The sequence below is a fragment of the Terrapene carolina genome, unplaced genomic scaffold (assembly GCF_002925995.2).
Source record: "Terrapene carolina triunguis isolate 2854851 unplaced genomic scaffold, T_m_triunguis-2.0 Scaffold35022, whole genome shotgun sequence".
Taxonomy (NCBI): Eukaryota; Metazoa; Chordata; order Testudines; family Emydidae; genus Terrapene; species Terrapene triunguis.
The window spans coordinates 10723413-10740626 of NW_020699373.1; the positions used below are offsets into that span (position 1 = coordinate 10723413).

The window sequence follows — 17214 nt, forward strand, 5'->3', positions numbered from 1 at the left end:
ATTCTTTTCAGTGAGAGACTTCTCATAAGTTGCTGAGTTGATCTTTATTTAATGATGGGTATATATTGCAGTCTGCACAGAGTCTGACATTCTTTCCACTCTGACAGAATAGGAAAGCAAACTTGGAACAAAACATGGTGTGTGGCTTTTAAGGACAACCCCCCCCCCCCAAACCTAGTATCACAGATTTGGTGTCCAGGCTGCTGTACGGAGATGCTACAAATGTCTCAGAAGTACAAAATGATCAAATTAATGCCTCCTTCAATTGCAGGCATGGTAACTAGGTGTGCCAAACCCTTGATTGGTATTTGGCTTTGGTCACTGCCTCTATTCATGCTATTCTGAATGGGAGGGTGAAAATGTGATTAGAGATGTTAATGCAGCTGTACTGTAGCTTGTGATGTTTGCCCTCCCTCCATGCAGAAGAAGGCTAAGTGAATTACCCAAGGTCACACAGCAAAATATAATAGCAGAGCGGAGAATAGAACCAAGGTGTCGGTCCTGCTGCATCTACCAGTCCACAGTTTCCCACAAATGTAAAGTTTTTGCTGCATATTCCATAAATATAAACCCTAATTAATGGGAAATGGATGGCCAGTTAATGTTCCAGAATTAGTAGATTGATGGATATCTACCGCAGGGGTTAGTGCTCTTCATCCGTCATGTTGAGGGAGGAGTTGAGCACTAAGATATTGCAGAAGTGTAGGAGGGGAAAAGAACAGGCCCAACTGGCAGGCACTACTTTAAAGAAAAACATACCCCATACTTAAATTTCACTTTCGTTGGCAATGACCGCACACCTTACCATGGTATAGGCCTGATCTTTCAATTGGGGCCTCTACCTGGCCTTCATTCATTTGCACACGCACCTTTAACAGTAGGAAGAAAAGAAGCTTAGAGATTTTACCTTCAGCTTCTCCAGAGATGGTTGAGCCAAGAAGCTCAAGTAAGTATCTTTGAACTGGTAAACTACTTTGTCACAATTTTTAAGGAGGAAAAATGCTTGCAAAAGTCGACTACTGCTTCCAACCCACTCTAAAGCATTTGAGCTTTCAGATGCTTTTCCAAACTTTTTTAGGGTTTGCCTGAAGCTTCTTAGCAATGAGCTGGTCCAGGAAGGTATCTCTATTCAGAGCAGCACTTAAGCGTGGGCATAAGTCCCACTGAGGTGAATGGGATTTAAGTACATACTGAAAATTAAGCATGTGCTTAAGTGCTTTCCTGAATTGGCGCCTCAATGTAGGTAAACTGGGTACAGTAGAGGGAAGTTTTCTTCCCTGGTCCACTCCACACCCCCATATGAGCTACATTTGTAATGTCTCCAAAGGCCATGGGCCAGTTTTGTTCCTGCTACATTGGTATGGTACTTTGGAATGACACCACTGAGTTAAATTGAATTAGTCCAGATTTATTTCAGGATAACTGGAAAAAAATGCAGTTCCAATTAACAGCGTCTCTATTTACTTGTGTCAAGACTGAACTAGCTAATTAATAGAAACAAGGAAGTATTAGCAAAAGCAATTGGCTTTTATTCTACTGAAAACAGTCTCTCTGCCTTTTTTTTCACAGCCTCTTCCTGAGAAATTTGTGATGAAGGGAGTTGTTGATCGCTTTTCTGAAGAATTTGTGGAGACGAGGAGGAAAGCTTTAGATAAATTCTTGAAAAGAATTGCAGACCATCCAGTACTTTCTTTCAATGAACATTTCAATGTGTTTCTCACAGCCAAGGTAAGCATATGAATTTAAACATACAAAATCTAGAGAGATCTGAGAAACACGAGCTGTTGAAAATGAACGTGATAAATGAGACTAAAGAGAAGAAACACAACCAACCATGCTGGGCCTAGGACAAGTGCATGCTCAGCATAGCAGAGAGCTGCTGCAGATGCAAGGGCAGCTGTAAACACCCTTTCTGTCTTCCCTCTCTGGACATTCAACCCTATGGGCTGCTCTAGCTTTGGGGGCCATTACATCAGTAAGGATCTACCAGTGTGCTCTGGCCCTGTTTATTTCTCACACCTATATTTGGGGCTGAGGATCTGGCCAACTCTCTTCAAAAGCACCTAACGCCAAATGGTTATTAACAGTGACAAAAGTGTGTTTTTTATATATCAATATAAAAGTTGCACTTACGTTCTCTCTGTGGTGTGCAAATATGCCAACTCTGCAGGAGCTGATGTGAAAAGGAAGGGGTTCACCCACAGAGGTATGGACGATAGAAGTCTGCCTGTTGGCACTTTGGCTCCTGGGAATGGGGCACACTTACTGTACCCCTGAATCATCCATGAACACAGACCTCTGAGACCTTTTTGCTTTTAAACAGTGTTCTTTATTTAGTGTCTCAATGCCTCCACCAATACATATCCGTGCATCTCCACCTTAACATTGTTTTCCAGCTTTCTGGCCCCTTCTCTAAAGGTTGGGAGGGGGGTGGGAGTGCGTGGTGGGTGCTGTGGTGTCTTTACTCAAGGAGCTCCTCTTGTCAGGCTCTCCTAGCCTTCTTTCTCTTCCCCCTTTCTTCTTGAACGCTTCCTTCCTGTTTGCTTTTTTTAAACTTCCCTCCTGCTAATCGGCTGAGTAGCTCGTTAACTTCCTAACCCCTGCTACCCTAATGTACAAGAGGGTGGCAAGGCTGTAAAATATCCCATTGTTTATAGCTGCGTCTGATGCACTCTGTGTGCCTAGCTTATGTGAGAAGCAGAGGTGAGCTTTTGAATCCGGATTTAGATGCCAGACTTAACAGCCTACTTTCAGAAACTTCCTCTGCTGTGCTCCGAAATTGAAGCATGACTCTTTAGGTGGGGGATGGTACTTGGTTTTTCTACGTGCAAACAATATATTTCTTGTCATTGCCAGGATCTTAATGCCTATAAAAAACAAGGAATGGCGTTGCTCTCCAAGATGGGAGAGTCCGTGAAATATGTCACAGGCGGTTATAAACTCAGAAGTCGACCGCTGGAGTTTGCAGCCATAGGAGACTACCTAGATACATTTGTTCTCAAGCTTGGAACCGTTGACCGAATAGCACAGCGGATTATCAAGGAGGAACTGGGTAAGAACTCTGGATGTTTCATTGTGCAGATGTCTAGAACACGACAAGCTTAGTACGAGGCAATACACTGGTGGTACTGCTGAAACTACCTGCATTCAGTGATGCTGGCCTATTTTATTTATTTATTTTATTTTTTAGTGGGTGCATCAAAAGGAGGATTCTGTAAAGACACGTATTATACAACTGTAATAAAATGACACGAATGAGTTGGGTACTTGTTAAGGTGCAAGCAAAAGAGTCCCAGTGTTTTAACTCTGTTGGATCGCCTTTAACCATTAGAAGAGCAAGTTATTCTGTTTTGTCAGCAATAAACAACAAAACGGAGTAGGGTAAATAATGAAGAGAATTCTTCTCTTGCAGTCCACCACATTAAATGTAATCGCTGACCCCAATGTTTAATTCCAGGATTAGACAGCTAGAATCTATAGACTTCCAGAAATCCCTACTCCAGTATACTCCCAGATGTACTCCTACTTGGTTGTCTTGAGCTTCTTGGACCAGACTAACTAGAGCCTATTACAAATCCGCTAAAATTCTGATTTTAGGCTGTGAAGGGAAATAAAGGTCACCTGAGCTCAGGGATCGGCAACCTTTGGCACGTGGCCTGCCAGGGTAAGCACCCTGGTGGGCCGGGCCGGTTTGTTTACCTGCCGCATCTGCAGGTTCGGCCGATCGCGGCTTCCAGTAGCCGCAGTTCGCTATTCCAGGCCAATGGGGGCTGTGAGAAGCCACGGCCAGCACGTCCCTCAGCCTGCTTCCAGCAGCCCCCATTGGCCTGGAGCGGCAAACTGCGGCCAGTGGGAGCCGCGATCGGCCGAACCTGCGGGTGCAGCAGGTAAACAAACCGGCCCTGCCCGCCAGGGTACTTGGCACACGGCCCGCCAGAGTAAAGGTTGCCAATCCCTGCCCTAGCTCCTGCATAGGCGACATGTAGAAGCTCATGCAGTAGCTGTCGCCTGGCCTAATATTATAGAAGCAGTAAAACAGGAGGAATCCTACGTACTTTGGTCCCCTTACACCTTGCTCTCACTAATACTATCCCGTCTTTATTACTGGAGTTCTTTACTGCCAGTTAAGATCAGACTCTTGGGCTTTGTGTGATTCTGTATTGCTTCTTTGAGGAAAGCAGCTAATCTAATGCAAGCACCGATAAACCTGACCTCTGTCTGAAGAGGCTTGGTGGGAAACGGGGATAAAATGGATATTAATGTTCACTGGGAAAGAAGGGTGCTTTGTAAAGTCTAAAGTTTTTCTGGTAAATACCTGCCTTACTTACCACTCATCTGCATCTGGTTACATGCATCGATTGATGGTAGTGACCTGATCAGCCCTTCCAAACATTCGAGTGGAGTATGATGATGATGATGATGATTAAATCAACATCTCTGCTTTTTTAAACCAAATTGCCTAAAACATCACTGTAGAATTGAAATTTGTTTCCTCTTAATGTCTCTTCCAGAATACCTGGTGGAACTGCGAGAGTATGGACCGGTTTACTCCACCTGGGGTGGGTTAGAAGTGGAGCTAGCAGAACCTCTGGAAGGAGTGTCTGCCTGTATCGGGAACTGCTGTACCGCTCTCGAGGAACTGAGTGATGACATGACAGAGGACTTCCTGCCTGTACTCAGAGAGTACATCTTGTACTCGGAGTCCATGAAGGTAACAGAGACCATTTGACACAAGTCCACACTTTTGTTTAGAGGCTGGGAGTGGAATAAGCATAGAGAAACCTAGCTGTGAAATGTCATCTTGTAGGGATTGTTTCTCCTAATAAAGATAAGCTTTTTATTCTTAGTGTTTCTGACCAGGATCAGACAAATGTTATGCACATAAAAATATTAAATTTGTTAGTCTTTTTCTGCCTAAACAGGGGTCATGTGCATTTGATCTACAGTTTAGAATTTGTTCTCCTATTGGTAATGGCAATGTTCTTGTCTTTCAACATGCTGTGCTTTTTAGGAGTCAAACTTGAGTCTTGGAGAGCCCTATCTAAAACTGTTTGTATGAAAGAGACAGATACTACCAAAACATGTTACTAAAATCTGTGACTGTGATAAGCTGGACTCTGCATGGAACCTTCTTACCAATCTATCTCCCTTGGTTGTCTACCATCTAAATTCTGTGAACCAAAACAGTGACATAACTTTTAAGTAATGGTGTTCAATGACCTAGATTTGGTGTGGCTATTTTTCCCCTTGCAAAACATCTGCTGTTCCTGGTTTTGTAGTATGCCACTTGTTGGATAAAATCCTAGCATACTACTTGGGCACGGTACAAATAATTCCTTTGTCACAAATCTGCATGCAGGTTCTGTACAGAACATGCCTCTTTAGTGAGTAAGAGCATTGATGTAGTCTGTTCAATATGCAGGATCAGTTAATAGGCATTGTTTGTTTTTGTGCTTTAAATTATTCTTAAATCTCACTTGGGATATTAGGAGTTAGTTAGTTGATACCTTCACTAAAACTCTTTCTCTGTCATGTGCTTGCATAAGTGTTAACCTCCTGCATTACAAGTACATTTCTTTCTCTGTTCAGATTTGAGGCACGTATTAGGTTTTTTGTTCAATGAAGCATGCAAAAATATTAATTGGGTTAATCATGTTGAGTGCTGAAATTAATCACTCTGGTTTTGGCTTGTTGTTTGAGTCTGGGGCAAGGCTTTACAGAACACAAGCCAACATAGATGCAAAGCATGAGACTTTTAAACATGAGGTGGAACTAGAGAAGACAGTCTTCTCGTCTAGAGAGAGCAGCTCTGGTGAGCCCTTAACAAGGCAATGATATATGCTTATCCATTATATGTATTTCAACTGCTGGTTTTGGAATTACAATCCTCCTTCGAAATGTTGTAAGTTCAAGGACTTTAGTGTCTCTACTTTGTCCTCATAAAGACTGAATTTTAGTCCTTTTTCCAACTTTTTCTTTTAAAAGTACATATAACCTTGAAACTAAACTTGCATACAGGTTTTTCTTTATCTAATGAAAGGTTGAATTACCTCTGTTTGTCTGCCAGTTAGTTGGAGCATAGTATTTTAGTACAACAAAGAGAAGGTCTGACTTCAATCCACAAAACCCAGGAAGAAAATTCCTTTCCTATTGAGTGGTGAATCCAGAGGTGAAAGTAAGCTGATATGGTCCAGTACGGTGTACCTGCAAGAGCCAGTACACCGTGCCAGACTGGACTGGCTTCCGCGATGGTGATTTAAAGGGCCCAGTGCTCCAGCCACTGCGGGGAGCCGCGGGCCCTTTAAAGCACCGCTGGAGCTCCGGCAGCTGGGCTCGGGCAGGGATTTAAAGGGCCCGGAGCTCCGCGGCGGCCGGAGCCCTGGGCCCTTTAATTCGCCCCGGGGCTCCCATCTGCCTTTGCAGCTGGTAGCTCTGGGGTGATTTAAAGGCCCTGGGGCTCCCAGCCACAGCCAGAGCCCCACGGCCTTTAAATCTTGAAAGGCCCCGCCTCTTCCGGTTGAGGCCACGCCCCCACTCAGGACTCCGGAGTACCGGTAAGTTTTTTAAGTTACTTTCACTCCTGGGTGAATCTCACCCCAAAAAAGAGTTAGAAAGATGGTGATTGTAATAGCAGTTTAAATACTTACTTTACACTCTGCTATACATGAAGGTATGAGACCTCTTCCAAAGAGCTTGGTGTTTCTTCAGGTCAAAGTCAAGGATGGAAAAACCATCCACAGATGGCAACTTCCTACTTCACATAGCTTCGGCTGGGAGTGCTTTCGTGCTCTGCTTATACCCAAAAGCAGGCACCAATGTGTCATGATGGCGTGTTTGCCTTCTCCACCGGACTGCTTCATGAAGCATGTAGGAGTGGGAAGCTAGTGATCACAGGAGAGGACTATTAAAGTATGAGAAACCTTAAACTTTTTACTCTTTGCACCGCTCACCTCAGAACTTCAAAGTTCCTTCCAACTTCTCCACCTTTGTCCTTAATTTTGCAGATGGTGGAACTTAGCCACAGAGAGGTTAGGCAACTGCCCAAGGTCAACTAGTGAATGGGTGGGGTTGTCAGGAATAGGGCCTGTCAAATGATGTCCAGTCTTTTTCTATAAACACTAGTCTTCCATGTGCTAAAGCACCTTGCTTCCGTGACTAAATATGTTCTGTTGTAACATATGAAAATTTGTAGATAACTTGGTACCCTTAGAGGTTTGTATTTTCTGTCTTAATTCTTATACTTCTGATTAAATCCAAACCTTTACTTTTTTTTAACCTGGTTTTGCTTCTCTTCATCTTTGCCTCCTACATGGAACTCGTTTGTGCCTTAGTCAAAGGACCTACCCATAAAATGACAACCTTTTTAAACTCCTATTAGTACCAAAGCAATCTTGCATCACAGCTGTCCATATCTGGCTGAGAAGAGTGGGTCAGTCTCCCTTTGGAACTGCTCAGATCTTTCCATCTTGGACTGATGGACAGGGACTGCTGTCTGGTGAAGCGAGGAATACCACGGCACATGTGCAAAGCTCCAAGCTTAGAGGTTCCGTTAGCCTGATCATATCCAACAACTGAAAAGGAGACTTGCTACTAGGAATTGTAACAGAGTAGTAGGAGCATGTGAAAACATGGTTATAACAAAAGCCTGGTGTATGCTTAATGATTGGTCCTGCTTTGAGCATGGGGTTGGACTAGATGACCTCCCGAGGTCCCTTCCAACCCTGATATTCTATGATTGTTTTGCTATAGGGAAGGCTGTCAGGTGCTCTTTGCTTATAGCTGCTCTTATGCAGTTTTATCCCAGACTAAATGGCAAACTTTAAGTTAAGGAGAGATCATTCCTTAGTGCAACAATCTTGGTCGGAGCTGAACCGTTCCTGAGCCTTCGAGCACTAGAAAAACTAGTTGTTTGACACAAGACCTCAAAGATCTGGGGAGGAATGAGGATGTTTAGGAGGCTTGTGTTTAAAACCGTTGCCATATTTGGAATGTCCCAGCAATGACTGAACAATCATGGTAAAGCTCTTCTCGTAAATGGAAGCAGCTAGCCTGCCTTGCTTTCTGATTGCAGATATGCTATATTCCACGGGGAATTGCATGTGAAGGGTAAGAAACCCTGTTATGTAATTTATGCTGACTGCTATTAAAAATACTGTGATTAGACAAAGGCATATTGGCAGCATTAGTACATGCCGTCCCCAACTGTGTGCTTGGGTATTAGGTAAATGGCATAGCTCTAAAACTGCATTATAAATATTTAAAGTGCCTGACGTTTTAAAAAAAAATTCCATGATTGAGTGGGATAAACAGATCTGTCATGAGCATGAGTGTTTGAAAAGACCTTCTCAAGGATGTCTGAACAGTTGTGTTGCAAAAGACAACTCTTTCCTGCCACCTATTTCCCTCTCTTGGGCTCTAACTTCTTTGTGTGACTCTTGGGGTGTGCTCTGGACTGAGTGGAAAGCCACACATAGGTCTGGAAGCTGTGGACCAAGGTAAAGAATATTATCATGTCAGTACATAAGACATTTGAAAGACCTCCTAGAAGGGGAAGGGACCTATGCCAGCATTCCCTTCTATCCTTTGAGGATGGCCTAGCAGTTACAGCACAGGACCAGGAGTCAATTTGGGTTAGTCCCAAATCTGCCACTGATGTGCTGTGTGGCCTTGGGCAAGTCCCTGAGCTGCAAGTGCCTCGGTTTCCCCACCTTATTAAATAAGATCCCTATTTCACCAGAATGTTGTGCAAATAAGTGTGGTGTACTCTCGGATCCTTGGCTGGAAGGTGGTCCAGAAGTGTCAAGTAGTAAATTCCCAGCAACCCTATAAAGAATGCTAAGTATTTTGGGCCATAGCTGAGATCAGATAACATGGAGATGCTAGAGACATTCCTCCTTCTCCTGTACATTTATTAGGTAGCTTTTTTGCATTTTTTTTCCTTCCATCTGCTGGAAAAAGGTTAACTGGCATCCAGACCTGCGCAGTCAGTTAGTGTATGCTTCTGAATACATTGTCTCTTTTCTCCCCCCCACTTCACCCCCGAAGTATCCGTACTCTCCAGTCACTTGTCCTGTGAATCTGCTTTACTGATACAATGCCTGTTAATCACTGGACTTGCTGGTACAGGTCCAACTTACTTTACTGGTTCCAAACATCTGTATCCATGGTGGGTGCTGGCCACTTATGACGAGGCAACTATTAATTTAAAAAAATCCTCAGTAAGATTTACTTTCTCCCAATATCCCTTTTGTACGTGAGCGGAAATACCTGTTAAATACCAGTCACGCTTTAGGGGCACTAAAAATCTCAAACAACTGCAGGGGAAAATTCCACCTAGTCTCATATTGAGAACTGATGTCTCACATTTTGCTGCAGGCAAATGTAGCCAATAACATGCTTAACTTTAGAAACTGGAACTAAAGGGTTTTTGATCTGTCAAACATTCTCTCCTTTATTGCCCCCTGTGTCCTGGGGGAGATTGTGTGGTATCCTCTCTGGAATAGGGATATTGTCCTCCTTTGTGTCATGCTCAACTTTGAGTACATGCTTGGCATTTAAAAAAATATATAGTCCTGGAGGTTACAGTACTGAGACATTAGTCTTTAGGAACACGAATCCTCCTCCGCTATACTTCAAACTGATAAAACCGGACTCTGGTAATATTGGTTGATTCTTCATGTTTTAGTCTCCCAGAGCATCACTTACTCCCCTCCCAAGCAAAAACTTTTACAAGTCATTGCCCAGTATGGTTGTCACGTTTAATACAGTATTACTAGTTATGCTGTAAACTCAAAGTGGGCAAGCAACAACTACCCTAGGCAAAGACAGAACTACTTCTCTGACAAACCTCTACTATGTAATTGGTTATTCCCTAGTCCTGTTAATATTGTAACTATCCTTACTGGATATCTTGTACTGGTTGTAAAGTAAAATTAGCGGTTTTCTAACTTTATTAATATATCTGGAGATCCTTATTCAGTGAGGGCTAGTCAGCTAGAAAGCATGAACTTTAGTCACTCAAAAATTGAACGTTTCATGTGGGAACCTTTTTCACCATCACATAATGCAAAAACAAGGGAGTGCACAATTTTGTCCAAAATTGACCTTTTGGTCTGAGACTCAGCATGGAAATTCATTTCAAAAGGATTTTGCAGAAAGCTATGAGTGGGCAGGCTGTAGTAGAAATTCATAGCTTTAGGAACAATGTTGCCTACCAACTCATTCCTTCCCTTGTTGCTTGGGCACCTTGGAAAGCTTTACAAACTAACCCTCTCAACCCCGTTCAGTGTTAATGTTTATTCTTTTCATCGTTTTCATCTTCATGAGAAGATAAGTGACTTGCCAAAGGTCACAATGCAAGTCATTAGCAAAGCTCGGAGTTTTGACTGTCTCTAATCAAACAGCTATGAACATCTGACATCTGCTCACAGATGCATTCAGCCTGGAGTACTTTTTTATTTTTATTCAAAAGCCTCTTCATAGACTCCCGTAAAACAGGAATGGCCTCTGAAAGGCACACCTGTGACTTTAGTGGCACTTCAGTTGTTGAATCCAGTCTGCAACTATTGTGGGGTGAGGGAGAAGGAGGAGTCAAAATTTTGTACATTTTCAGTCTTACGTTTTTGGTTTTTCTTTCTCTTTCCTAGAACGTACTAAAGAAAAGAGACCAAGTTCAAGCAGAGTATGAAGCAAAATTGGAAGCTGTAGCCTTGAAAAAAGAAGACCGCCCCAAGGTTAGCATTTGAAACCACTTCACTAAATGAGTGGCATATTTGTCATTCAGTCCCTCTCAACTGAAAACCCTGTGGAGAAATGGAGATAATTTTTATGTTTCTAGATCTGTGTTCAATCTCGTGCCTTTGCGAAAAAAGCAGTGCACGGCAGAGCAATGTCTTGTCATATAGCTGCAAGCTGCTTTAGGAGGCGAGCCAAGGAGAATGTGTTAACAGCCAAATTCAATGTAGAAAGGAGTAAGAGTAAGCTAGCAGGGGAAGATGAGTCGAGTTAGAAATGCTTTATAACTACAGATATACCACTGCAGCAAATGGAATTCTTTGGCTGTTCCACATGGGTGACACCTTGTCCCACTGTAAGGCCTAGCTGCTCTAGGCCTGATCCGAAGCCAATGGAAAGATTCCCATTGATTTCAGTGGATTTCAGATCAGGCCCTTTAAGAACAAATGATCTTTCTTATGTTAGTGAGGTGCATCCCTTGCCGCCTTCAGGACAAGTTGCTTCCTGGTCTCGATGTAAAACCCAGCCAAGATTAGCTACTATTTGGTATTGATTTACCTGCTTGCTACACGTACAGATACCTAAAGGTGGAAAGAGATGCACACATAACAAGCAGGTAAAATCAACTCCAAATAGTAATCCGTCTTACTTGGGTTTTGCATTGAGACCATGCAGCAACTTGGCATAGCATTCCTGTATGATAACGTAACGCTTCCTACAAGTTGTATTTTGTGAATTATGACAGCAACGTCCATCATGAGCATAATACCCTTAATCTCTCCTTCCCAGTCTGCTCACGCTTTGACTTTTTTCCTCCCTCCATCTTCTCCTGCAGCCTCTTTCTGTCTCTGAATCTTGAGGAGCAGAAACTGAAGAAACTTAAATGGGGAGCTTGAGTTAAGAGCTTTGCATAACTATCCCTCACTATTTTAAATTTGAATTGAAGGATCTTATTAGCACTTGGCTGGGAAACACTGATTCAAGGTGGCTTCCTCCAACTTCAGTGCTCCGCACTGTGCCTAGGGTTTGCAGCCCATTTAGTGGATGGAGTACCCATAGAGTTGCTTCTTTAACACAAACAGTTCTTAATTTACATTGGACACAAATGTGTCCTTCGGTAGAAAAACAGCCACTTCCACTTTATAGGATTTGAGACATTCAGTGCTGAAGAGTTTAATGCAACAACATTATGCATTTTCAGTAGCTATTTTCATTTTCTTGGCCCTTTCATGTTTTCCAAAATAGCAAAGTTTGCTTCCCTTTAAATGGTGACCACTTGCAAATTTAACTTAACAACTTTCCAGCTAGACCTATGCAAAAGCCTTCCAACACAATGAGATCGTCCTAGTTTGTTTCCTTAAGCACTCAAATACAGCTGAGCACATTGACATCCTAACATTTTTTGTTCAAACAATGCTGCCGCTGCTACCTAGAACCTGGGACAGGTTGGAAGTTTTTTAAAATAGTTAAGTCTTCTAAACCTTTGAAACAATTTAAAATGGAAAAGCTGATTAGCGATCACTACTATACTGGGCAAAGTTATCATTTGATCTCTGGCTTTGTCTTGCTTTCACTGAACTTTTTTTAGCTGTTTGCCTGGTCTAATGGAATGTAGAAACCAAACAAAAAACAGGCCAGAAGAACTGGAATTTGCAGTGAGTTGGACTTTTGTTGCCCCACATTGCAGTTGTACTGTTCTGTTTGTTTTTGGATCTGTTGCAGTTAGTATGTCAACAAGATAATTCTGTCAAAAATCTTTCTGGTGGTCTAGCAGAAGTTTATTTGCTGTTGGTTGCAATGATTGAGAAGGATCCAAGAAATATTTTCGCTCTTTTTCACCACTGGAGGGCATTCTAGGATTTGCTGTACTTCATAACCTGACCTGATTCCCAACAGACTCTTGAGTCATGTCCAAATTCTAACAGCAGTTTGCCTTGATACAGTCTTTTTTTTCTTAATTATTTAAAATCAACAAGTGTGTATGTATGAAATCAGATTGTGATTAAAATAATTCTAGCGTTTAAGCCAGCAGATTCTAAATCAGGATATACTTTGCTTAACTTCAGATAGTCCTCATATGTATCCAATATAATTGTATTTGGTGTGACAGTCCATTTGCTATCTCTGCAGTGTTTTGCCTTCAGCAGTTGCAGGTATAGAAGGACCCCTCCCATTCTCTCCTAACTTGGGCCTGGAATTCTGTATTAGAAACATTGTATGTATTGAAATCTCAATTACTAATGTAATAGAAGTAAAATAATAAACGTACCCTTAACTAAAAGGACTCAATGAGCACTAAGCACCAATTGTGGAATCTGGCTTTGTCCCAAAGCTTAGAGGCACAATGAATCTATGGGAACAGTAAATAGTCTGATTATACAGAACTTCTGGCTGAATTCAAAAAGGCAGACTTGAGTTCTTTCACATATTATTGGCAATGTAAACTGAATTGCACGTAGTCAAAGTAAACCCATAAGAAGGAAATGCAAATTCCCATCCTTGAGTAGCTCGCGATGGGTTAGTCCCTATCCGTGATCATATGTGCATGGGATTTTTAGCCTTAATTCTGATTTTTTTTTTTTTTTTTTTTTTTTTTAATTTTGGTTTCTTAAGGACTAAACCTGCTACCAAATTCATTACACATTAATGAAGTGCACTATAGAGAGCTATACAAAATCATCAGTGTCCATTGCTGCATAAATGGAATTCTAGACATGGTACAAATTCTACAGCCAAAATCCTAAAGTCCTAAGGTTACACTGAGTATGTAGGGTAGGGATTTATTCATACAACTTCCATTAGTGCTTAAATCATCTTGACTATCTAATGAATATCAACTGTATTTTTGATCAGTCTCAACTGGATACATGCTTCTACTTTCCTCATTCCACATATACTTAATGTCAAAGTTTGTCAGAGCAGCACATTTCTTCTTTCCCCATGATGGTATTTCTGCTGCCAGAATTAAAAGGCTTAAATCAATAGTTGGTTGAACTACCTCATTTTTAGGTTAATGAAAATTTAAAATACTGAAGCCTCTACTCCCATCTTTAATTAGAACAAGATTACTGAAAGCATATGCATGTAAAAATTAATTTACAGCTGTCAGTTGGCTTCCTTGCAGTCGGTTAATATATTCAGGGGCCTTAAAAGGACACGTTGTAATTTAAGCCCAAAATTGGACCCAGTTTTATTCTCTTGCATTCACAAATTCAGAGAACACTCTTGTGATTTTTGCCTGCCCTGGCTATATGTTCGAGTTACTGTCCTCTACTGGACGCTCGCCCTTCTTGCCTGGCCTTCACGAGATGGAGCCTGTCTTCCAGGCTAAGCACCTCCGCTCCCATTGACTTCAACAGGAGCTGCAGGTGTTTGGCATCTCTGGAAGACCAAGGGTAAAACCTTGATCCCACCGAAATAAACAGAAGTTGACTTCAGTGGAGCCAGGTGCCCCTGAAAAATTATACACTGGTCCATTTATTATCTCCTCCTCTCCCGCCCCCCCCCCCCCCCCCCCCATAATCTCTATCAGCCTACAGTTAATGGAGAACAGCTTTTCGGTCAGCCCATAGAGGTTATGACTGTGATCCCTGATGTAGAGCACACATGGCTTAGCTGGTGACCTTCGGTGTGTCCTCGCAACCAGGGATTTGTTATGGGACAGGGATTCTGAACCTCTGGGTTGCAAGACCCCCTAGTTGTTTCAGTGGAGTTTTGACAACCCTCCCTATTTCTCCCTTTCATTTAAGGGAAAAAAAGTGTATATAGCCCTTATGGTTTCAAAGATCCCTGCCTGAATCTATGGGCAGCCTGAAATAAAAGATCTGAGGCGCTAATTGTCACACTAACCTCCGGCACAGCGATGTCCATTCGGTGGCAATGGGGTTTGACTTTTTTTTTTTTTTTTTTTAGTATGCCTTGAAATTTGGTCAAGGTTGTCTCTTGTCTGTCTTGGGCCTGCCTACAGCTGCATCTTGCCCTTCCCTCAAGGGGTGTTAATCACATTTTACGGTATGCTCCCTGCACTGTTCATGGAGCGCGGCGGCAGGCTGGTATCCTTCACTCCTCTTCTTCCCCCTTTGGTGCATCTGTCCCTCTGGTGGGCTCAGACCCACGCACACATCAAAATGCTTGTTATTTATTGTGATATCTACAAGGCATTGTCTCAGTAGCTGGCAAAGGATTCTGGGGTTTGTGTATGGCCACTAAAAGAGAGAAGCACTGGAGCAAGAATTATCGTTACAAAAGAAATCCACTGAATTCCCCCAAAAACATGTGGGTTCACAAAATCAGAAGCCTGTTTTATTAAATGGCAACACTATAATCATGAAGTCCTCCAAGAGTCAGACTTGCTATTGCTGTGAACAGTGAAAGTGGACAAGCCACATGTAACTGGGGAGACACTGATTGTGCCCGGTCTTAAATGTTCTGTTGGGATCTGCCAGTCAAGTCAAAGCAGTTCCCATCTCCAGCGATGCAGTCTGAGAACAAATTCTTGATGTTGCTGCAGAAGTTTAGGAGCAAGTGTCTAGAACAATTCAGGAGAGCCAGTATTTCTCAACCCAACTGGATGAAATTACAGATGTGCCTTTTGCCTAACTCTTAAATTTGGTTTCAGAGTGAGGAGGATCCATACATAAGTACTCTGTTTTTCGGTATACTGACAGGTGGAGGAATTTCTTCAAAGCTTTCCAACAATCACTTCTAGCAGCTGGGTTGGATTGGCACGGTTAGGTTGGTAGCTTTGGCACCATCCGTGCAACTGTGACCAGAAAATGGCAGCCTTGTGATTATATAATCCAGTCTATTGCATCCCAGGCCATTTGGACACCTTGTTTAAATTACTGGGAAACTTCAGCAGCAAAGTGGATACTAGTGGGACTGAAAACAGTATTTGAGGCTGTAGAAGTTCAACACTGTAGCAAAGATAGCCAGGTGGCATGCCCTGGACTTCATATGATGAAATAGACACTCTGCATCAACAGTTCCTCTTCTGAGTTCAAATGTGGCTTTCATGAAGCAAAGTTCTGAATCCCGTGCCTGAGCTCAGAATGCATGAGATCTCCTTGCTGACATGGCTCTGCTCTTGCAGAATATTTCACTGACCAGCACTGACTTGGTCTGAATGCTTCTCTCCAGGGAGGGACTGAATAGGATGTGGGTTCTCAACATAAGGGGTGCAAACAAGTGTAATGGGCTTGCAACTACCCTACCTTCCTGATATTGCTAAATGGGCAGGGCAGCCTTGGGGTATGGAAAAGACTGAGAACCAGTTATAGGGGATTGTAAAAGTACTCCTGAAGCGTGTTGAAAGAGCTACATCTCAGGGGGCTTGTGAGCATTACTCAGGGTATGTCTACGCTGCGAAGTTGTCAACAAAACTTTTGTCTTTCACGGGTACTTAAAAAAAATTTTGCTGATGCAAGTGGCAATGTGAACGCGGCTTTGTCAGCAGGAGCGCTCTCCTGCTGACAAAGCTAACGCTGCTCGCGGGGCTGGAAGTATTTTGTTGGCAAATGCATAGGCGCCGACTCCATGGGCGCTCCGGGGCTGGAGCACCCCCGGGGAAAAATTGGTGGGTGCTCTGCACCTACCAGCAGCCAAGCTCCCCCCGCTGCCCCAGCTCGCCTCCACCTCCTCCCCTCAGCACGCTGCGCCCCCACTTCTCCCTCTAGCTCCCAGCACTTACCACTGTGAAACAAGCTCCAGGAGGGAGGGGGGAAGAGCGGGAATGCGGCACGCTCTGGGGAGGAGGTGGGGAAGGAGGTGGAATAGGGGCAGGGAGGAGGTGGAGTTGGGGCAGGGTTGAATGCAGGCGGGGCAGGAGTGGAGTCAGGGCAGGGCCGGGGCCAGAGGTGGGTCAAGCACCCACCAGCAGAAGTTGGCGCTTATGGGCAAAAGTACTGACACAGAGCGTTTACATAAGCTGACTTTTAGTGACGAGTCTTGTCACTAAAAGAAGCATGGTGTAGACAAGTCCTCAGTGTTTGAGAAGCAAAGTATTCTCCCCCTCTACCCCAACCTTTTTTTGTTTGTTTGTTCCCCCCCCCCCGAGAGGAAGCTGAAATGGGTTGTGATCTGCCCCTGGCCAGAGGGGGAAGTCACTGTCAGATGTGGTCTAAGCACAAGATTGGGAAACAGGAACTCCTGGAGTTCTAATCTCAGCTCTGTCAGCAGGCAAGCATTCTGCCTGCACAACCTCACAATAACTAGCGTACGTAGGCTCAGTGAATTCCGATAAGGAAAGCCTTCCTTGTAAGCTTCCAGAGGGGTTCAAACAGGTGACAAACATTTTGAAGTAACAGAAAATGCAATGTCTCCTTTGCTACTTAGAATGTAAGTGAGGGCTAGAAAATAAACACTTACAGGGCAGACGGAGATACTGTGCTTTCTTGCCCTGTGCTTATCAAAATACATCACTACTTGATTGTAGGGTGGGTTAGACATTCCACAGTGATAAACTCATTTTCTTGATCAAAT

At 43.1% G+C, this 17214-nt stretch overlaps 1 protein-coding gene across 1 annotated transcript in view; it reads left to right on the plus strand.

Moving 5' to 3' along the window:
- The window catches only part of LOC113405292 (sorting nexin-30), a 47631-nt gene that overhangs the window by 22412 nt on the left and 8005 nt on the right, over positions 1 to 17214 (plus strand). Inside the window, exons 4-7 of the mRNA XM_026646348.1 lie at positions 1570 to 1728; positions 2857 to 3052; positions 4512 to 4711; positions 10647 to 10733. Of these exons, the coding sequence (XP_026502133.1) occupies positions 1570 to 1728; positions 2857 to 3052; positions 4512 to 4711; positions 10647 to 10733 (642 nt within the window). The remainder of the gene's footprint in view (positions 1 to 1569; positions 1729 to 2856; positions 3053 to 4511; positions 4712 to 10646; positions 10734 to 17214) is intronic.